At 47.9% G+C, this 23102-nt stretch overlaps 1 protein-coding gene across 2 annotated transcripts in view; it reads left to right on the forward strand.

Annotated features, from left to right (window-relative positions):
• Positions 1-23102, forward strand: part of SLC2A9 (solute carrier family 2 member 9) — a 274455-nt gene that overhangs the window by 237640 nt on the left and 13713 nt on the right. For both annotated transcript variants that reach the window (XM_023587389.3, XM_058301081.2), the window contains one exon: positions 17929-18056. In XM_023587389.3, the coding sequence (XP_023443157.2) occupies positions 17929-18056 (128 nt within the window). The remainder of the gene's footprint in view (positions 1-17928; positions 18057-23102) is intronic.

Consider the following 23102-nt stretch of genomic DNA (forward strand, 5'->3'; position numbering starts at 1 on the left):
ATCAATTTATTTATTTATTTCTCTTCCCTTCTCCCCCACCCCAGTTGTCTGTTCTCTGTGTCTATTTGCTGCGTCTTCTTTGGCCGCTTCTGTTGTTGTCAGCGGCACGGGAATCTGTGTCTCTTTTTGTTCTGTCATCTTGCCGTGTCAGCTCTCCGTGTGTGCGGCACCATTCCTGGGCAGGCTGCACTTTCTTTCGCACTGGGCGGCTCTTCTTACGGGGTGCACTCCTTGTCGCCTACATGGGGGACACCCCTGCATGGCAGGGCACTCCTTGCAAGCATCAGCACTGCACATGGGCCAGCTCCACATGGGTCAAGGAGGCCCGGGGTTTGAACCACAGACCTCCCATGTGATAGACGGACGCCCTAACCACTGGGCCAAGTCTGCTGCCTGTGAGCCCATTTTATAGACAAGGAAACTGGGGCTCCAAGAGTAAGTAATTGCCCCCACATATCACATGTCTGTGTTTGCCAGGCCTGCTATGACAAAGCCACACAATGGATTAGTTTAAACATCAGGAATTTATTGGTGCACAATTTTGGAGGCCAGAAGTCCAAAGTCAAGGTGTTGCTAAGGCCATGGTTTCTCCAAAGTCTGTAGCATTCTGGGGCCAGCAGCCCTCTGCCACATGGCAATCTGTCTCCTTGTGTTCCTTGTCCAGTTTCTACTTCTGTGTCCAATTTCATTTGCTTATAAGGACTTCAGACCTATTGGATTAAGGCTCACCCTCATTTAGGTTGTCCAAACCTTAACCAACACCATCTTCAAAGCTCCTATTTATAGTTCCCACCCACAGCACTGGAGGTTGGGACCTATCATGTCGTTATAGAGCATATGATTCGATCCCCAACATCACAGTTAGTATCCGAGCAAGGACTGGGACCCTCTCCCTTGTGCCACAAGTCCCTCTCACCCTTCTGAAGCAGGGTGGGAGACTGGAATCGCTAGCTGGAGGCAGAGGAGGACCAGGTGAGGCATTTGGCCATGCCTCATTTGTCTGAATTACATCCTTCCACGCAGGAGCCAAATGTTTTGAAACGCTCTGTTTACTGAGGTGGCAAACCATGGGCCCTGGGGCCAGATTCCGGCAAACCAGCCTCACTGTGGGAGCTTGGGTTGTCTCATTAATCCGACAGTGGGCAGATCTTCAAAGACTGTCAAATGCAAAATCCTCTCAAGCTCACTCCCCTCCTTTTTATCCTGAAGTAAGAAAATCACCCCTGCCACGTGGCACCACGGGAAAGACCCATGCCCCACCCCTGACTGTTTGTGACATCTTTGGGAAGTCACTTCACCTCCCATGCCACATTTCTTCATCTGTAAAATGGAACTAACAGCACCTACCTAAGGGTTGTTATGCAAGGACTGTTTAGCAAAAATTTCCTCCTTGCCTCCTTCCCTTGATTGAGGCAAATTTAAGTATATTCTATAACAATGCTAATTATAAACTAAGAGTTCTAGAAAGAAACAATAAATGGTCTGATGGAAATTTTTTTTTCACAAGCCTGCTGAGATAATGAGCAACTGGTAGCTTAATGATGCCATTTTGTGGCTTGCTGGGGAAAATTCTAGAACAGGGTTTCTCAACCTCAGCACTCCTGGCATTTTGGACCAGATAATCATTTGCTGTCCTGGACACTATGATGTTGACTCCATGCGCTGGACAGCGGCAGCACCTCCACTTGGTTGTGACACCCCACAATGTCTCCAGATATTGTCAGCACATCCTGGGGGCAAAAGCACCCCTGTTTGGGAGTGAGTGTCATAATCTGATATTTGCACAGACTTGAGACTCAGACCATCCTGACTCCACCTCTTACGTGGCGTGTGATTTCAGGAAACTTTTTCCCTCTCTCTCTCCCCTCTGCCTGCTCTCCCCAGCCCTTTCTTCCTATCTAAATAGCACTTTTATGGAATGCCCCCTGTGTCCAGCACTAAATGTCTTACATATATTCACTCCTATAGTTCTCACCAAAAGCTGATGTGATTGTTACACATTTCAGAAATGAAGAAACTGAAGCACAAAGAAGTTAGAGACACCTACCAGGTCCGTAAGGCACAGTCAGGATTCAAATCTGGATGGTTTGGCTTCAGCATCCCATGCTCTTCATTGTGTTATACCCCATGCCTCTGAGCTGGACTTGAACAGTTTACTGGGAGAATTCAATGAGATAAGCTACGTCGCATCTCAAACGGGGCTTGGCACAGAGTACCAAGTAAACACTAGTCTGTGTCTGCACTAAACTGGTTTCAGCCAAGATCATTAGGGACCCACCTGCCATGGAGTTTGCATTGGAAAAGGAAAAGCCATTAAAACCACTGGGTATTGTTCTTTTGTGTTAGCATATTACACCTTGTGGGATTTGACTTCAAAAGGGGGGTCTGCACAGGAGACAACTAAATGCCTGTGCTCTCAAAGCTCAGAAGAGGCAGAAGCAGTTTTCAAACCCATCTTTTGACTTCAAACCAGGCACCACAACTGTATGGATAGGGTGTCTTTTAGGACTCTGTGTCAGTTTCTTGTTGCTGCTATACCAAAATACCAGACATAGTGGCTTAAAATAAGACACATTCATTATCTTACAGTTCTGAGGTCAAATGTGTAAAATGGGTCCGCAGAGCTGAGCGCCTTCTGGAGGCTCTCGGGTAGGATTCGTTTCCTGGTCTTTCCAGCTGCAGGAGGCCACCGGCGTTCCTGTAGCCTGCGACCCCTTCCTCCATCTTCAAAGACTATCACTTCAAACTCTGCTTCTGCCGTCACAGCTCTTTTTCTGTCTTTGACCCTCTTGCATCCCATTATAGGGACTCTTATGATTATGTTCCATTCCCTGCCCTCTCCAAGGTAATCTAGGATAACATCCCCATCTCAAAGTCCTTAACTTTATCCAATCTGTAAAATCCCTTTTGCCAAGTAGTAGTGTAACATAGTCACATTATTGGGAGGGGGGGGCATTATTTTGCCCGTCACAGCATCCTTTAGGGTCTAAAGTTTGTACGAGGGAAAAAAAACACAGGAATATGAATGACATTTCCTCTATTTTAAGCTTCCCAGATGAGGAGTTTGATGTAGGAGAGAAATGATGGGATTTGGACTCTTCCAACCTTGAGCTTGAAGGCCAGGACTCTACCTAGCAGTGATGTGACCTTAGTACCTCTTTGAGCCGGGTCCCCTCTGTAGCAGGAGGTTGATAAATATTGTATCAGGTTGATGCAGGGTTGATATGAGTTTGAAAGAAATCTCTGTTAGGTAGCTAATAAAGTCCCTACTCATGGAAAGTACTCTAGAAATGGCAGCTATTATAAGAATTTCCTTAAGCTGTTGGTCAGTGACCTGTGCTTGAGAAAACTGGCCATGAGGGAGTTATACCTTGATGAGCAGAGATTGGTCTTATGGCAACTCTCTCCAAGTTGGCTTTGTAATTCCAGAGTATTTGTAGGAAGCGACTTCTGCTGAGAGAAAGCTTTGGAGACCTGGGCATCTTCACTAGGTCAAATAAACAAGTCTTTGGGGAGAAAGTTGGTTCTGAAAGAACATCAAACTGGACCTGCCAGGGGTTGCTTTTTTAAGTCCGTGGCAGCCTCTAATGGAAATGTCTACCCATCGTGAGCTTGCATTTATCTGACCCAGTCAGGGAGCAAGGTAGTCCACTTAAATAAATGTGCTCTCTCACCCCTGAGGTGTTCCCTTCAAGCACCCAAGTCCTTTACTTAAACAAAATAGGGGCTGAGATATAACAGCACATTTGTTAGAATTATGTCTAAAAGGGACCTGGGGGCCAGCGCTCTATAAGGAAAAGAATGCGTGTGCGCTAGTGTGTGGATTTTCTGAAATATATATTGAATGTTTTCTTCTTTCTTTTGTTCTCAGTTATGCCCCAGGTCAATTCATTCTACCAAAAATTGTGAGGACATATGATGTGCCAGGTCCTGAACACCCAACTGCATATGCAGTAGTTCATAATCTAATTAGGAAAACAGACTGACAAATGGGTAATTACAGATCAGTCAAGTGCACTGTGGAATTGCTGGATAAGTAAGGTGGAGAAGGACGTGCAATTCAGTAACTTCCAAGTCTTCAGCAAGCACCTCTTTTTATTTTCTTTTAAATGTTACCTTAAAAAAATATGAGGTCCCCGTATACTCGCCACCCCTCCCACATCAGCAACCTCTTCCATTATCTTGAGGCATCCACTGCACCTGGCAAATACATTCTGGAGTACCAGTGCAGCACTTGGACAGTGGTCCACATTATAATTCACACTCTCGCCCAGTCCACCCAGTGGGCCACAGCAGGACATACAACATCCAGCATCCATCCCTGCAGCACCACCCAGGACAACTCCAAATCCTGAAAATGCCCCCACACCATATCTCTTCTTCCATCTCCCTACCATTAGCAGCCACCGTGGCCACCCTCTCTACATCACTACTACAATTTCTTCCCTTACTAATCACAATAGTTCCCCAGCAAAAAAAAAAAAAAACAACACCAGTAAGTCCACTCTAATCCATACTCTATTCCTCCATCCTGTGGACCCTGGGATGGTGATGTTCACTCCACTTCTATATCGAGAGGGGGCTTAGATTCCACCTGGATGATGGATGCAATTCTCCTGCTTACAGCTGTAGGCACTCTTGGCTCCCTGGTGTGGTGGTTGACCCTCTTCACCCCCCTGTCAGCTGGCCAGGGTAAGTCCAACAGGCTGGGGATGCGACTGATGAGTGTTCTCATGAACCCTACACTCCAGTGGGGGGCCTCATACCACAAGTTGCGCCACCACAAATGCTCTTATAGAACCCCCACCAGTAGAATGATAAGTACTTTCAGCTGAGTGACAAACGCTAGGAAGGAAATAAGTAGGGTAAGCAGCTACAGAGACGGAAGGAGAGGGCTGCTTCCACGAGGGTGGGACGGAAGTGCCTCTCTGAGGAACATCCATCCATGGCAAGGCTCAGAGCCAAGAAGAAAGCAGTCCTGTGAGATCTGGGCGGGGCTCTAAGCATCGGTTATACAAACTACAATGCCCCACGGGAGGACCTGGCTGGAGAGGTTCAGGAAAGGCTGGGGTGTTGCTGACAAGTGGGGAGGCAAGGGGAAATGAAGCTGGAGGGCTGGGGGTGCTGCTGCTGCCCAACTCCTTGGTAGGATTAGGATTTCATTCTTCAGTGGGTGGTAAGCCACTGGAGTTGTAAGTAGAGGGAGAATATGATCCACCCTCAAATGGGAGAAGCTTGGCAACATTGGCAATCACTCATTCAGCAAGTCTTTAGTAAGCACCTCCTGTGTACCTGGTTCTCCTCTAGGCCCAGGGAATGCAAAGATGAGTGAGACCTACCTAGTGCAGAAACAGCCAAGGTCACTCATTCATTCATTTACCAATATCTATTACACTCCTATACTCTGTGCCAAGAAATGTTCTAGAAATTGGAGCAGAGAGCCAAAATTCTTGCCCTCAAGGAGCTGACGTTCTGTTGAAGGAAGCTTACAATAAGAAAAAATATAAGGTAGCAATAAGTGCTCTGAAGAAAAATCAAGCAACATGAGAGGAAAGGGAACAAGGGCGGAGGTGCTGAGTCAGGCAAGGTGGCCAGGCAGGGCCTCTCTGCAGAGGCAGTAACGAGCAGATACCTGGGAGAAGGGGACGAGCTATCCCCCGCTGAGAGAGCCATGCAGAGGCCCTGCGCGGGACTCAGCGCTGAGTGAGCAGCGCAAGCAAAACGGAAGTGTTCGAGGTGCACGTGTCAGCCTCAGGCTTCAGGGGACACTGCCCAGGGGAGTGATGCCTGAGCCGGGGCCTAGAGGGCCATCGAGGCTCTGATTCGGGCTCCAAGGAACAGCCAGACTCTCTGGGAAAGGGACGATTCCCCATCACCTGAGGTGTACCGGCAGTGGGGCCCCCCTTTCAGGGGCCTTGTTGGTGGGCTGCTGTGGACAGTAGCTGGGTTGGCTCACAGTCCAGCCCTAGCTGGGAAGGGCGTGGCCACGGAAAGGACAAGGGGTTTCCTGAAGGGACAAAAGGAAGGAGGGGCGGGAAGCAAGCCTCAAATCCAGACCTGTCCTGGGGCTTGCAGGGTTTCCCCGCAGCGTTTCCTCTATTACTTCCCCTATGCTTTTTTTTTTCTTTATTCTTTTTCTCTCTTTATTATTTTTTTAAATGTTACATTCAAAAAATATAAGAGGTCCCCATACACCCCCCACCCCCCTCACCCCACTCCTCCCGCATCAACAACCTCTTTCATCATCGTGGCACATTCTTTGCATTTGGTGAGTACATTCTGAAGCACTGCTGCACCCCATGGACAGTGGTGTACATTGTAGTTCACACTCTCCCCTAATCCACCCAGTGGGCCATGGCAGGACACACCATGTCCAGCATCTGTCCCTGCAGCACCATCCAGGACAACTCCAAGTCCTGAAAATGCCGAACATCACATCTCTTCTTCCCTCTTCCTGCCCTCAGCAGCTACCATGGCCACTTTCTCCACATCAGTGCTACAATTTCTTTCATTGCTAATCACAATAGTTCCATTTTAGAATATCAGTAAGTCAACTCTAATCTATACTCTATTCCTCCATTCATCCTTCCCCTATTGTTTTGCTCACTGGGTCAGTTGTGTATTCATTTCTGTACCCTTTTGTTCATCCCTCCCCCCTTTGCTCAGCGCCCCCCACACACACACACACAGCACCTCGCCTGGGCCAGGCGTGTCATCTCATCGCTCACAGTTCCATGGGGGGACAGACGTGCCCCATGCGGGGGCATGCGGGGGGCTGTGGCACAGGGATGGGCAGGTGCTGTGGGTACACAAAGGTAGGTCCTAACAGCCTGGGAGCAGGGAAGAGGCAGTGGAGGGCAGTAAGGAGGAGTTTCCAGGGAAACCAGGTGAGAGCAGGAGAGGAAGGGACTTCCCCATGGAAGAGACCCCCTGGTGCCAGCCAAAGCGGGCCTGAGAGAAAGCAGGTGGCATCAGGAGCTGCAGGAAGCCCTCCCCTTCCATCTGGAAAAAGCAGCTAGGAGACCCCCAGGCTGGCAGCCAGGCTGAGCCAGGTCAACCAGCTGAGCACAAAGCTTTCGGTCCCTCCCACACCCTGGAGCTCAGAGCTGAGCAGAACCTGGAGGGGGTTCAGTCTTTTGATGTGGAAATGGCCCAGCTGAGCTGGTTTCTACAAACCCAAGTGAAAGCGCAGCTGGGGTGGAGGGCTGTGCAAGGAGCACTCCCCAAAGTCCAGCCGGAGCTCTTATCTCAGCCTCAGCACCCGCAGCAGCAGCAGCACCTGGAGGCAGCACCAAGTGTGAGGAAGACTGGAGGAAGGAAAAACGAGCTTACTTTTCCTCTGAGAGAAGCGCAGGCACTCGCAGAGCCTGGCCAGGTTGCACCTGCACCAATACTGAAACTTGACCGCCCCCTGTCGAGGTCGACAGACTCTGGGTGCCCTGCTTTGTGTTGCCCCACTGGGCCACGAAGCCCGCGTGGGGGAAACCCCACGGCTAAATCCTGCCTCAGGCACCTATTCAGTGAATGACCTTGAGCCAGGCTCCTTGCCTCTCCATGCCTCTGTCTCCTCATCTGCAAATCAGCAACAATGACATCTACCTAGGCGAGTCTTAAGCACATGAGTATTAATTGATATTATTCTGCACAGGAGGCCATGCCTGTGGAAAATGTTCTTTTCTCCCAGACGTGCACCTTGACGGAGAGGGCGCCCCGGAAAGGCCAGAGCTGGTTCCAATCCCAGCTCCGCCACTCCCTCACCAGCTGTGGGGATTTAGCTCAGAGTTTTGATCTTGGACCTCGTTTGCCTCCTCAGCAGTTTGCCCGGGACAGTCTCAGACGATGCCTGGCATCCTGACGCGTTTACTAATAGCGCTCGTTACACTCACAAAATGCCTGAATTTGGAAAATAAACCATACTTCGGGAGGATGAACGAAGGGAAGGGAAGGAGCTCCTTCCCCCATAAGCCAGCCTCGATGGAGTCGAATTTACAGAAGCATCATCATCATCGGCAATTATCCTAAAAGACACCACGGGGGATGCGTTCCTAGCGTTCCTCAGAATTTGTTAAGGATTCCTTCTCCGGCTCTCAACCTCAACACCACCTACATATTAAACTGCCCCAAAGTCTGGCTCCTGCCACTCCAAGTACCCCAAACCGACCTCACGTTCGGGTCCCTGCGTTTTCCATCTCTCTCCTCTTTCTACTGGGTTCTTCCTCATGTACATCAAGATCGCCTCTTTCTCCCGTTCTCATAAGCACAACAAACACTTTCAGCAACCAGGAAGTGGCTAAATTGGGATATCACTAGGGCGGCCAGCCACCTCCCTTTGCTGGGTCTGCACGCCTCCCTGAGAGGCAGGATGTTCTGCCTCAAAACCAGTATAGCTTATAAACAGATAGGAGTCCTGAGAAAAGGGCGCGTTCAGGTGGCCTTCAATCTAGGGCGGAGCAGAGCTGGGAAAAGCCAGAGGTTTGCTCCTCATCCTGATTTGGGTGCCCCAGAAGAAGACCCTGAGGCCAGTCTCGTGAAAGCAGCTGATTTGGAAGCTGACTTCAGAGAGCACCAGGAGGGTGGAAAAGCACAGCAGGAAAAGGCAGGGAGCTGTGGGCATCCGGAGCTTAATCCTTCCGAGGCTCTCAGGGCAACACTGCGGTGCACACACTGCGGAGTCATGCTCTGAGAAGTATTTATGCACCAGCTCTTTCAGGGCAGGGGTGGCCAGTGCCCAGCTCTTCTGACTTGCCAGCCGCCGGAGAGAGCTGCCGCCAGAGCTGCTGGACTGGCAGCTGGATGTCCGGCCATGGCGAGGGATGGAATAAGAGTGGGGCACGGCCAGCACCGCCCAGCAGCCTAGGGTCTTACGCCAGGGAACAACAGGATTTTAGATACTGTCTCACCCAGGGACTGTGCCTCCATCAGGGCTGTCGCCCCAGTACCTCTCACAGCTCAGAGAGGAACTCGGTGATTTTAATTCACCAAATGAATAAACAAACCCACCCAATCTGCAGCTGGGAAAACCAGGAGGCAGCCAGAAAGTGTGATTGCCTCCAGTGCAGAGTTGAATGGGAACGCAGGTACCGAGCGGTGTCCCCAGAGTCCTGGGCTTTATTCCAGGACGCCTTGTTGTAGAATTTGAGAGAGGTTCAATTATTTGCGTATAGAAAGGCCAGGACTCAGGAATGATTTTGAGAAGGAAAAATAGTTTATTGATGGCCGGCTGGACTCGGGAGCTTTCTGTTGCAAACCTGAGCCCAGAACAAGAATTTTGAGTTCCGTTTATACAGAGGAAAGGCTAAATTGTTCTTTGTTTCAGTTCTCAATAGATTTGAATTAGCATATATATCTTTCACATCCTACGTAAGCTTTTAGCATGGACTTTATACATTTTAGATAAGCTTTTAGCACATTTGGTTTGCATTTTCCCTGAATATTTAAAGTTTATAGAGTTTGCATTGGTAAACTGTTTCCTGGGACTGGAGTCGTTGCCATGGTTACCAAGGGCAGGGCTGCAGCCTCTCACCTTCCCACACCCACAAGTCAGGACAGACAGCTTAGGTTAAGGTTATCTCCAAAGAGACAAGAGCCTCTTACCCATAGCCCACATTAGCCTTATCACTGCAGCTCAAACCCATGGAGTCGACCCTTCCTTATCCCGTCACACTCGCTTCTAAGTGTCAACACACCCACAGCATTCATCAAAAAAGGTAGTATATGGTGTCCCTGAGAGCTCACTGGCAAGAGCTCTTGACCTCCGTGTTTCTCGAAGTACAAGGGTCCCAGCCCAGCTAAGTCACAGGTCATTGAAGTGGGGCTAATTCACCAAACAGAATCTCTCACTGGTGGATTTGTCTGATAGATTTTAATTGTGGTTTCTTATCTGCTAATGAACTGTCCGCACTCAAAAGGATGTGGCAGCTCCTTATTTTTAATTAGAATTAGCAGAGTCAGTTTGGCCTGACATGGACCATTTGCTCCTGAGACCCTTCAAAAATACTCTTTCCCCAGAACTCTAGTATGGAGGTGTTCAAACGTAAGAATTCACTTTAAAGGCATGGATTAAAGACATTCCACTGGAATCCAGTCTACATCAAAACACACTCATTGGTAGTCAAGAGAGAAATTACTTTATATTTCAGTGGAGCAGAGTTCAAGGAAAGAAAATTAGCTAAGTCCTATGCAAATTCAAGTTCGACTCAGAGAGTCTGGTTGTTAATGACAATGAGAAGCATGAAGTACCTTCTTGTGAACGTTTTCCCAATTTTTTCCTGACGTTCGTAACAATTGTCTCCTACTAGTCCCTTGTCTCTTACCTGCAAACTCCTAAGCTCCTAGCATGGCTGTCCAGATGTGCCACGATCCACCTCTGCCAACCTTGGCCTCCACGGATGATGCCTCTGCTCTCCCATCTCCCCCACCTCAGCCTAGGTTCCCACCAAACAAAACACACTTCCATGTTTTTCTCCTTGCTGGTCCCACAGCCTAAATGGCCCTCCATCTCCTTGAGCACATAATGAATTTCCACTTATCCTTAAAAGACCTATTTAGCTGTCATGCCATCATTTCCCATCCGTTGATCCAGTCAGCAACTGTCCACTGAGCACCCACTATGGGACAGACACAATTTGGTACAGAGAAAGCAAAAGAGGCATGAGGAGCAGAATAAACAGGCAAAAGAATCAATCGATCAATAAAAGGTCATGAGGCGGGGATGGAGAATAACTAGATACAACCCTCTGCCCCCTAAAGTTCTCCTGGAGTCTCATGTCTTCCTTCTGGAGAATCCTCTTCCATTTCTTTAGGAAACACACAGACCTGGCCAGGGAGATGCTTCCTGGTCCCCGTGTGTCCGCAGTTAGGCTGTGAGGAAGGAGAGAGAGGCGCTCTTGCTTCTGTACCACATTCTAGGAGACAAGCCCTGTGCTGAGTGAATTACCTAGATACCTGGGTGCCCCAAGGCTGTCCAAAGCCAAGGAGCATTTCTGGCTGTGGGAACTTTCTGAGCATGGTCAGGAGCTGGGAACTCCCAGGGAGGCCACAGAGTAAAGACAACAGGCTAGTTCAGAAATGAAAAGGCCTGGCTCGGCTCCTCTGAAACCTAAGGAGTCTCGCTTCGCCTCTCTGGTCTCCATTTCCCTATTAGGAAGGTGGGGATGGGGTTGGGCTAGGGCAGCTCTAAGGTACTTTCTAGCTCTGATGCTGCAGCATCTCTAGATACAAAATGAGGAGACTGTCTCCAATCAGTGGGAAGTCTTAAAAGCCAGAGCTGAGGCTTTCATGGACCTGAAGAATGCCTGTCTCAATAACAACATTGGCTCTTGCTAGAATTTCCAGCCAGCAAGCTTCCCATGGGGAAACCCTAAAGACTTCAGCATCACCTTTATCAGAGTTTCTAGCCCCACCCCTACTCTTAACCACTGTGTTATATTCCCACTCCTGGAGCAAACACTAAGGTATCTAAGATACAAACTTCCTACTGATAGGCATAATTATTACAACAGTCCTCTAAAGTCTAATATTTAGAGAATAGATGACAGTAGCAGACACTCTCGGTACCCAGCTACCATGTGCACCTCTGTGCTTCAGGGCATCCTCTGGCTGCCAGAGCACATTCATCCCGTATCCATCAGGCTAAAAATGCTACACAAATTGCAGCCCTCAACCAAGGACTGACAGCATTCGTGGATAAACACCCCAGGCCCTGGGCCTCAGGTGGGATGATTCTGAAGCATATATTCTAGTTTCCCAGAGTTCCCCATTTAGGTTAAACTTCAATTGCCCACAGTGGTACCTTCCTTGATAACATCCTTTATTCATTTCCTTCACTTCCCCACATCCTTACTAGTGTTTTCTAGGGTCAACTCACATATAAACTACTTGTCAGGGGCTGCTTCTGAGGGAACCCAGAATAAAAACCAAAAAGGTAACAAATAAGGATCAAATGCAAAAAACAAAATAAGTTTACCAAGAGGCATAACCAGATAGGGGATGTGGGATCTGAAGCTGGATGGACCCCAGAAAGCATGTCCTTAAACCTAATCAATCCCCATGGTGTGGACCCATTGGAAGGAGGACATCTCAATGAGGTGACTTCAGTGTAATCAGAATGGGTCTTAATCCTATTATTGGAGTCATTTATAAACAGAATGAAATCCAGACAGAGAAAAAGCCATGGGAAACAAGAAGCTGCAGGTCAACAGCATCCAGAAGAAAGAGAGAGGCCAGAAAAAGGCTGCCATGTGCCTTTCCATGTGACAGAGGAGCCCCGGACCTAGGATCACTGGCAGCGAGCCCAAAATACCAGTCTTCTAGAAGAAAGCATTGCCTTGATGACACCTTAATTTTGACATTTTATTGGACTTTAACTGAGTGAGTAAATTCGCATATGCATTCTGTTTCCAATGTTCAAAAACAGTAAAGACCAAAGTTGGACTCAGAAACCCCTATGAACTCTCACTAACATCTCTATGGGGAAAAATAGAGTGAGAAAGTGAGTCAAAAGCCTCTCAAGGGCCTAAGAGCTTGCCATTTCCCAGGACTGTTTTAATTTGAGGAAAACGGTCAAAGCCCAGAGGAGTCGCCTATACCCCTGACTTTGTGGAATGGATTGTAGTACACATCACAACAAAATCTCAGAAGGGGGAGAATAGAACCTAGTTCCTCCAGAAAAGGATACCAGCAGTCCTAGCCAAGTTTTCTTCCCACCTCGTCCCCACTTTGCCCTCAATTTACACTCAGTCCTCAAGCTATGACTTTAAAAAGGAAAACAAACCAGAAGAAGAAGGGTATCAAAGATGAATCCCCTTCATATCCAAGCAGATGGAAATCTGGATGAAGCAACTGACTTTAAGGATGGGAAAGACAAGGAGTAATGATACAGGGATAGCAACAACATGGTGCATTAAATGCAGGAGGAAAGAAAAAGGATAGAGTGAGGAAACAAGGAAGGGGGGATTGTCCAGAGCATGCAAAGTCTATGAGGAAAAATAGAATAAAGTCATTTGAGAAACTGTCATCGAGAAATGACAGTTATGGAAGAAAGACAAAGGTGATCTAATGTTATGATCATCATGTTACTAAAGTAAAAAACCCAACACATGAGACAAAAAAAGTATTCAAAGGTATAATGTAAGAAGTAAATGAAGAGTGGGTCTGCAACTCAAAAGAACACACTATGTTCTAATGATAAATTATACAGAGAGATCAATCAACACTAGAAATATCACAGTTAAGTTAATGAACTTCAAAGATAAGGAAAGATTCTTTCAGGGGTCCAGGTAGAAAAAACCCAGTCACCCTAAGGAGAAATATCAGACTAACCCCAGGATTCTTTATAGCAACATCCAAGTCAATGCCAATGATCAAAATACAAAGAGAGGTCATCTCTAGCCTGGAGGTTTAAGGGAGACTTTTGTTTTCTTCTTTTACTTCTCAGTATTGAACACTTTAATACTTTAAAGGGAGCAAATATTGCTTATGATAACCCAAAAATAATAAAGCTATTTTCATTTCAAAAAACAAAAATAAAAGACCTACCAGTAATCCATTCTGTTGCCATATCAAATCTTATTTTTTCTCATCTTACCCTGGATTTGAAGAGGCAGAGACTATGAGAAACTCTTAGGAAATCAGACCACCAATGCCTACAGACAAAAGAGATACAAATGATTTCTAGGATTTAGGAGAACATTCAGATAAAACCATGAAGGCTGTTAAGTTCCTTCCAAGTATTTTAAAAATTGCTAGTGTCTTGGATTTGCTTGCAGCCCAGTGGAGCAATTAAGGCTCATAGTCTGGAGTCACACAAGCCTGGTTTGCAGCCCACTGGCAGTATGATTGAGGGGAAATTCCTTGACCTCCTTAAACCTCGGTTGCTTGTTAAATGGGGAAAATAAAAATAGTAACTACCACATACTAAGGAGAATAAAAATGAGATAAGTGTATGTAAAGTGCTTTTTACAATGCTTGCCACATAGCTACCATCATCATCCCCATCAGCATCAGTAACAGCATCATACTCCTCACCATCACCAACATCTCCACTGTCATATCATAACCTTCATCCTCACCATCCTCAACATCACCACCATCACCACCAACTTCATCATTACCACCACCATCATCACCACCACAATCTATCAATAACACGATCACGATCATCATTATCACCAACATCTCCACTGTCATCATCATTACCATAATCCTCACCATCATCACCATCACCAACTTCATCATGACCACCATCATCACATCACCACCATCAGCAGCAGCAGTCTCAGTTTTCTCATTGCCCTGGCAAATACCTTACAATGGATTAGCTTAGCAACAGGAATTTACTGGCTCACAGTTTCTAAGGCTAGAAGGCTTGCTTCCTACCAGGGTCAGTAGCAGTCTGGTTGGCTGGCAGTCCTTAGGTTCCTTTGCTTTCCCATCACATGATGACTTCTACTTTTTCTTCTGCATCCATTGACTCCTGCCTTCCTGCTCTTCCCAATGGCTTTTTCCCTTTGACCTTCTCTATAAAGCCTCCAATAATAGGATTAAGACCCATACTGGTTCAGTTGGCCACAACTTACCTAAATAAAACATCTTCAAAAGTCCTGTTTACAACAGATTTACTCTAACAGGAAAGGTTTAAGATTAAGAATATAGTTTTGGGTTTTTTTTCTCATTACTCAGTCTGCCACAATCATCATCACCACCACCATCATCACCATCATTACCACCATCTTCATCATTAGCACCATCTTCCCCATCATCATCATTCCTTGCTATGAAACCTTAGGCATGTTACTTCCCTTCTCTGAGCTTCAGGTCAACTCATTATAAAATGGGAGAAATAATTCAGAGGTGTTTTAAATTATTATAGTAGCTAACACTTGGGTTCTTCCCATGTACCAACTTAGACACACAGTAGTTCATTTAATCAGTAATAGAACTGAATTCTAGAGAGTTTTAATGGTGCAAGGATGTAAGCCTCTTCTCACAGACACCATTACCCAAGCTCTAGACCACTGTACTTCACTACCTTCTCTAGTTGTGAGAAAAAGAGACAGTGGGAATGAAAACTCACTGGATCTGAGCTGGCACCATTGAGCTGTGCAGTATTCTCAGTCATTTGTATGTGTTATCAGGGAGTGGCCTGGATGTTTGTGAAGAAAAGAGAGGGGAGACCCCATGAACATGTACCCTGAACTCTGGGATGTCTTAGTCAATCTTTCATTGATCCTGAATATATTTATAATGTATGTGCTAAGAGCAGGGACCATAACCAATAAGCAAAACATGGCCCCAGGCCTGAAGCCACAAAGGGCAGATTTATCCATGTTCAGCTACAATGTAAGCTCACTTTGCCAACATGCGAAATGCTAACCAAGCTATCCACAGATGCTTCCGAAAAATCACACCTAGGGAAGTCAGGTGAAACCCTATCTCTCGGCCCCAAAATAGCTGTGAACGGATGCCCTGCGACATGTGGTGAGGTTCCCAGCAGCGTTAGCTGCAAGACCCATTGGGTGTGTGATGCCAATACTTTCTGACAGTGAAATCCTCTGTGCTGCATAGACCTGAAGGCTGGTTTCACCACATTTCAATGTGTAAGCATTGTTCTTGCACATTTGGATAGCTAACATGAGATAAGGAGTGTCTGCTTTCTTTGTAGTAACAGCACGGGAAATCTCAAAATCAAAATTTGAGCTGTTAATTAAATTAAGTAAATGTCAATCATTTGCTCTCTGTCAAGGAGCCTGGAAAATGGAGATGGTACCTGGCCTGGAGGCTCCTGGTCTGCGGAGAGTAAAGGTCCATTCTGGGTCGCTTTTGAGTTTGTTGAAGTCCGAGGCTTGATTGCATCATAGTGAGATGATAAGATTGAAAGTTGTACAAAGAGACTGACCTAAGTCGGTCCTGGCTCTGTGGCTCTGAGACCCTGGGCTGCTTGGTTGGGTGTTCTGGACCAGTATCTTGAGGTCAAGTGATCAGAGTTGTATGCTGTATTACTCAGGATTCTCTAGGGAGGCAGAACTGACAGGAGCTATCTGTAGATAATATGAGATTTTATAAAATTATCTCACACAACTGTGAGGATGAGTCCAAATTCCATAGGGTGGACTGAAGCCAGGAACTCCTGTGAAGGTGCTTAATGAGCTCCCCAGGAGAAGCTGGCTGTCTGGCATAGAAATGGGAATTCTCTTCTGACTGCTGAAATCACTTCTTCTTTTAAGACCTTTAACTGATGGGATGAGACATCTCTCACTGCTGAAGGCAGTCTCCTCAGGTGATTTTAGATGTAATCAGCCATAGATGCAAACAACTCACTAATGATTTAATTCCATGAAATGTCCTTACAGTAACAATCAGACCAGACAACTGGGCACCACTATCTGGCCAAGTTGACACATGAGCCTAACCATCACATATGCAATGCTCACACTGAAAGCTTTGCCTCCATGGGGTGGAGAAACTCTGAATCGAGCCCCGCCTTCCAGCCCCACTGCCCCCATCCTAGCCCAGACAGCCATCACCATCACCTCCTTCTGGATCGCCCCAAGAGTCTCCTGCATCCGCTCACACCACCCTCTCCTCCCTTCTTCGATCAGCAATGATCCCTGTAAAATTCAAATTGATCACATCAACCGCTGCTTAAGACCCCTTAGTGGTTTTCTTCGCTGGCAAACCTCTCTCCTTGGTCTACAAGAAGCCAATTGTCCCTGCTTACCTCCACTGCCTCATCCCCTTCCTCTCTAACCTTCCCCAGGTATTCAGCCACATGGGCTTCTGTTCTGAACCTTGACCCAGTCCCTTTCACCCCAGGACCCCTGTCTCCCATCCCCCCACTTGATATGATCTTTCCAGATCTACCCAAGCTGCATCTCCTCCTTCACACCACACCTACAGCCTGATCCCCAGAGAGCCCTCTCCCGACAACTGCTAAAGTAGCCCCCCATTGCCCTTTGCACTTCCTTCAGGGTGTTTATCCCTTTTTGGTAATTATGTTCTTTATTATTCACTCACTTTTTTGTTTGTTTTTAAAAATAAATAAAATAAGTCCTCTTATCTCTCCACCAGACAAAAGTCCCATGAGAGCAGGGACATTGTCACTCTCATCCACTGCTGGGTGATCAGCCCCAGCACAGTAAATAACCGAGGGTTGAAAGAATGAATGGCTCCAGGCTGGTGATTTCCAGACTGTGTTCTGTACCATCCCTGAGTTTGGTGAGGGCACCAAAGCAAGTCCCCTTCCACTGCCCACACTGTCTGGTCTGTGGCATGGCAAGGTGTCGGTCTGATTGGCAGAGGGGTGACTCTGGTTGGGGATCGGGGTGAGCACACAAACAGGACCTCACAGTCAGGCTGAGCCCCAGGCCCTGGCTCTGGGCAATGGACAGGTCATGTAGGAAGGAGAAGGTATGGCCCTCATAGGATCTAGGCCAGGTGTGGCACCCCCGAGGACATTTGGAAATGCGGGGGGCACACAATCTTGGTTGTCATCATGAATGGGGCATGCCTAACATCAGGAGGTCGGGGGTGACGCGCATCCTACAGTTGCACAGGACAGCCTCTCAAAAGAAGGAATCGTCCCACCCAAATGGCAACAATGTCTCTATTGAGATACTTTCTGGCCAGGGTGGATTCAGGCAGAGGGACCCATGGCCCATCCAATCAAGGGGAATTAAGGTGGACAAGTGGATAGTGAGTTAGGCAAGGACTTCCATATTCTCTCAAGCAAAGATTAGCAGAAAAATCCTGAGATTTGACAGCCAGCATCCTGAGCCTGGGTTCTGGCTCGCAAGCTGGGTAACTTTGGGCTCTGATTACTCCCCCAGAGAACACGGCAGCCAGTATCTCCCTGAATCAGTGATTCTGAAGATTTAATAGTATTTGACCTTCCAAGGATGACTAATCCCATGCGTGGCTCTGACATTGCAGGCGGCATCCCATTCATCCTGACGGGCGAGTTCTTCCAGCAATCGCAGCGGCCGGCAGCCTTCATCATCGCTGGCACGGTCAACTGGCTCTCCAACTTTGCTGTCGGGCTCCTCTTCCCCTTCATTCAGGTATGACGACGACAAGGGGTCTCTTTCCCATGGCGTCTCCTTTGATTCTGCAGCCCTCTGATGGCTGATTCATAAAGCAGGTGTTCACCCCTCTCTCACTGGGAATCTCATCCTATCTTCCTAAAGAAGTACAAACCTGTGCTTTGACCCTGTTTCCTCATTGCTAACATAAATACCATGCAATAGGATGGCTTTCACAATGGGATTTATTAGCTCATGGTTTTGAAGCTAGGAGAAGCCCCAAATCAGGGTGTCACCAAGGCGACACTCTCTCCCAGAAGATCGGGGCGTTCTGCTCAGGCGGCCAGCTCTCCTTGGTCCTTGGCTTGTCTGTCCCATGGTGATGCACACAGTGGCCCCTCCTGGCTCCTCCCTTTCCTTCTCTCTGTGGCCTTCCTTATAAGGACTTCAGTAATAGGATCAGGACCCATTCTGGACCACACCTTACCTGAAGGAACCTCAGGAGAAGGGCCTATTTACAAGCATTCACACCCACGGGAGTGGATTAGGATCATGGTTTTCTAGGTACATAGCTCCACAGGCCCAAACCCTGAATCACCACTCTGCCTCCTGCACCATCTTCAAGGCGCCCCTAAATGCCGAGGGCTGCCTCATAATGCAGTGAGATACCCAATGCCAAAGGCATACAAGCAAACCTAGGGCAGAATCTCAAACCTGCAAGCTAATCATTTTTGTGACATGCTAGTCACTGTTAGACAATTTCCATATAATAGTTCCAATCCACACTGCCACCTTCATACACATTTAACATCCTTGTTGTCATCATCAAAATCACAGCTAACGGGGAAATTGTCCCAAAGGTGACAGTGATTGGCAGGAAATACCAACAGACTCGGGAAACAGATCTATGTTCTTTTTGTGTAGGCAAAGAAGCTGTGCCTTCACTTGCTCCATAATTCAGCACCTATGTGTTGAGTCTCTACTGTGTGCAGGCTGCAGGCACTGTTTCAGGCGGTGGGGGAGAGTGGGAACAAAAGCCTGTCTTCTCATGGTCCTTGAGCTGAAAGGCCCAGTCAGAGGAGGCCTCTTGAAGGAGGAGACACTCAAGCAGAGACCTGAATGAAGTGACAGTTTGGGAACAGAGCAGTCCAGGCCAGAGAAGTAGCAAGTGCAAAGGCTCTGGGGCCTGAGGGAGGAACAGCCAGGAGTGATCGAGAAGGATGAGAGAGGTAGGAAATGAGGACAGAGGGTTAGCTAGGGCCAGAGCACCAAGACAAGGACCTCACAAATGTTCTCCACGTAGCAGGGGGGTCAGCAGCATTCACAGAAGGAGGGTCAACAGTCCCTGCTCTAAGGCCCACCAGGTGATACCACCTCGCAAAGGTGAGACTCCACAGATGCCTCTGAAAAGAACGTGTCATCCCTTCTCAGGGGCTGTTTAAACCCCTCTGCCCTGTCCCGCCACTGCTCAGGAGCCTCAGGTTTAATTACATAATGTCACGCCCAGGGCATCCAGGGATTTTGCTGCCAGCTGGGTGAGCCAAAGACCTGTCCCCTGGGCATGCCGTCCCCCAGCGGCCCCTGTGACGGCCACTCCTGCACCCCCAGCTTCTGAGCAGGTGCTCTGGGCAGAGGCCACTGCACTGTGCTTTCTCTTAGGTCACCTTCCTGTAACCCTAAGCCTGGGGGTCTTATCATGGTCATTTTACAGATGAGGAAGCTGAGGCTGGGGGCATGGACATGTCAGCCCAAGTCCCACTGTCAGCACCGCACCCAGCTGCCCCACTCCATCCCTACCCATGACTCCATGCTCTGACTGTCACTCATCACAGGCCCCTCAATCTCTGAGTTAGAGGATTGATACATCCCATAATTTTCACAGCACCTTTGACTACATTTTAGCTACTTTTACCACCCTGTCTCTGGAACATAAGTGCCATGGGGGACATCAGGGGTCATGGAATTAGAGAAAGCCCCACATTCATTTATTGCCATCCCTGGGGCATCATCATAAAATAACAAGTTGTCTTTTCATTTGGCTTCACACCTTAAATGGCTTTTTCCAGTTTACCAATATTCATTACTAATTTTTAAAACTAGATAATGTATAAATGAACTGTGAAAATCAGTTAAAAATATTTCCATTACTATGGGGAAAATTAACATCAAATCATTTCCTCTTTCAACACTGATCTCCCACCACCCCCTTAGTAGAGAAATCACACTTCGTTCACAATTAAGCTTCATATGTCCACTCTTCCACGTGATTGAAGGGGGCTGGAAGACACAACTGCACCCCCAGATCCAAATCAGCATCTTGCCTCCCCACCACAGTTAGGGTGCTGATAGCATTGACCTACCGCTTGAACGCCAGTGAGTGCTGGCTGTGTGCCAGGAACTACTTAACCCATCGATGCCAGGAGGCAGTGCCTTTACTGCCCCTTTTACAGATGAAGAAACCAAAGTTCAGAGAAACGCAGTGACTTCCCAAGGTCACCTTGCTGGCAAGGGACAGAGCTGTGATTTGAAACCCAGTCGGGCTCCCCCATACAGTCCAGCCCTCCTCCTCCCAGGAGTGAAGCTAGGGAGACTGAGGGATGGTTAAGCTCACCCTAACGATCACATGTATTCTCAGCCTTAACCAGGAGGCAGAGTGGCTCAGCCACTCCTTAGCCAAGATGGCTTCATCCTGTCCACCCATCCTCAGCAAGTTTTCAGAACCGAGATCTTTGCCTGAGGGTTGGAACAGAACCCAGAGCAAGTGACTGCAATATGCCAAGCCCAGTGCTAGGTGCCAGGGACGTGGTGGTGGGAGGACCAGACCTGCCCTCAGTGGCTCACAGCCAGGGTGGGGGTCCCTGTGGGAATCCCCAGGGCTGGTTGTACCAAGCAGAGCATGAGACACCCTCTAACACAGGTGCACACCAAACCACAGCCGCCCTCCCAAGAGGGAGCACTTATTTCAACCTGGGGGCTTGGAGGGGGTGAAAGTCTGTCCAGAATCTTCTTTGAGGAGAGGCACTGAGCCCTGGCAGCTTGGAAGTGTGTGTAGAATTTAGCTCCATGGCACTGGAGAGCATTCCTGGCAGCAACGGGCATGGGCAAAGGCTCAGAGTTGCAGGAAATCCTACTTTTGGAGGAGGCAAAGTGGTCTAGACTAGCAGAAGCAGAGTGGGTTGGGGATGTCCAAAGAATAGTGCTGGAAGAAACACCTGGACAGGGAGATTCCATCTCAAACATAGGAGACTCTATATATCAAGTCAAACTTGTTGGTCCAAAAGTTTAAATGTTGAGCTATTTTTGGCCTATGAGCTGGAGACACATTCTTGTCACTCTGCTGCTTCTTCCAACACTAAGGGATAAATTTTCCCTTTTCTACCCCCTGGCTCTGCTGGGACCACAGGTTACCCTTGCAAAGAGTAGCATCCAATCAGTAACAAGCATCCCCATCACCCTGGCGACGGGCACCATGGTTCTCACTCATGCCACACAGGGTTTAGTCGATGACAACACAAAGACCACCTCCCCCAGCCTTGACATAAGACTCATGGCAGCCCATCCCCTGAATAATTTCACGCTTCTGAGTCTCAATTAAGTGATTTGTAAAATGAACTGGCAAGTCCCAGCTCTCGTGGTGGCTGTGTGACTAAAATGAAATAATATTTTGTCAGGGCTGGGTCCCCTGGAACCAGAGCCTGAGATGAGGATTCTCATGAACTTGGCAGTGTCTCCCCCTCCCTGGTATAATTTAAAAGTGCTGCTGCCACCCAAGAGTTCTACTACTGAGATGTGTGAGGCTCCGCCAGATCCATGCTCTTCTAAATCATACAGCAATTAGAACACAGGTTCGGGACAAAAGCCAAAGTTCTCTGGCTTCAAGAGGCTTTTTCTTGGCCCCCACCAGTGAAAATGAGAATGGGTTCATGGCTATAGGGACATGGATGTGCTCAGCTGAATTATGGCATCCAAAGATACCCAGGTCCTATTCCCTGGAACCTGTAACAGTTACCTTATATGCACAAGATGTCTTTGCAGATTTGATTAAATTAAGGATCTTAAAATGGGGAGATTATCCTGGATTATCTGGGTGGGACCTAACTGCAATCACAAAGGTCCTTAGAAGAGGGAGGCAGGGGAGAGATTTGACACAGATGGAAGAAGAGTAGGAGAGATGGCTACCGAGGCAGCGGTTGTAGTGATGTGGCCACAGGCCGAAAAATGCTGCCTCCACTAGCAGTTGGAGGAGGCAAGAAACAGGTCTTCCCTGAAGCCCCAGGAGGGACTGTGTCCCTGCCAACCCTTTACTTTGGTCCATTTATACTGATTTCAGATTTCTGGCCTCCAGAGTCGTGGAAAAGTTGTGGTTATTTGTTACAGCAGTTGCAGGAAACTAATACAGTAGGAAGCCACCAAGATTAACAACCATAGCAGAGAGTAATTGAGCAGGAACTGAGCCCCTGGCTGGTTCTAGACATGTCACATATTCTAGTTCATTTAATCCCACAATGGTCTCAAGAGGTAGGTGCCATTACTGGCCCCATTTCACAGGGGGAGAAACCGATACACAGATAGAATTACTTGGGGTAGAATTATTTTCTTACAAAGGCAGTTGACCAGTTATCTTTAGCAAAGCGCCTGTGACAGGGTGGCCACATCTATGCCCTTGCTGACATTTAAATACCCAGTGGCCACGTGTGGCCTGCAGAGCAGGACTTGATCGTCCCTGCATGCTCCTGGGCTCCCCATGGAGGAGAGACCCAGAGAAAGCCTTCTGCTTCCGTGGTGCAGAGGGAAAAGGCCCAGCCAGTTCCTTCTTGTATCCTCCTCTTGGCTGCAGAGCGGTATGGAGAGGGGTTTAGGAGTTCAGTTTGTTGCACTTTACAAATATGAACGCCATGGTAGGGGGTCGGGGTTTAGAGTCAGGGACTGGGTTTGAGCCCCAGCTCTGATGAGCGGTGTGATCTTGGGCAGGGTGCAAGTGACTGAATTTCCCCAGCCCTCCAGTCCTCCCTGATAGAGCAAGGTGGGACCTTGGAATTGAGGAATGGCTCCTGGAGCAAATTACCACCAATTCGGTGGCTTAAA

The sequence above is a fragment of the Dasypus novemcinctus genome, chromosome 1 (genome assembly GCF_030445035.2).
Source record: "Dasypus novemcinctus isolate mDasNov1 chromosome 1, mDasNov1.1.hap2, whole genome shotgun sequence".
NCBI lineage: Eukaryota > Metazoa > Chordata > Mammalia > Cingulata > Dasypodidae > Dasypus > Dasypus novemcinctus.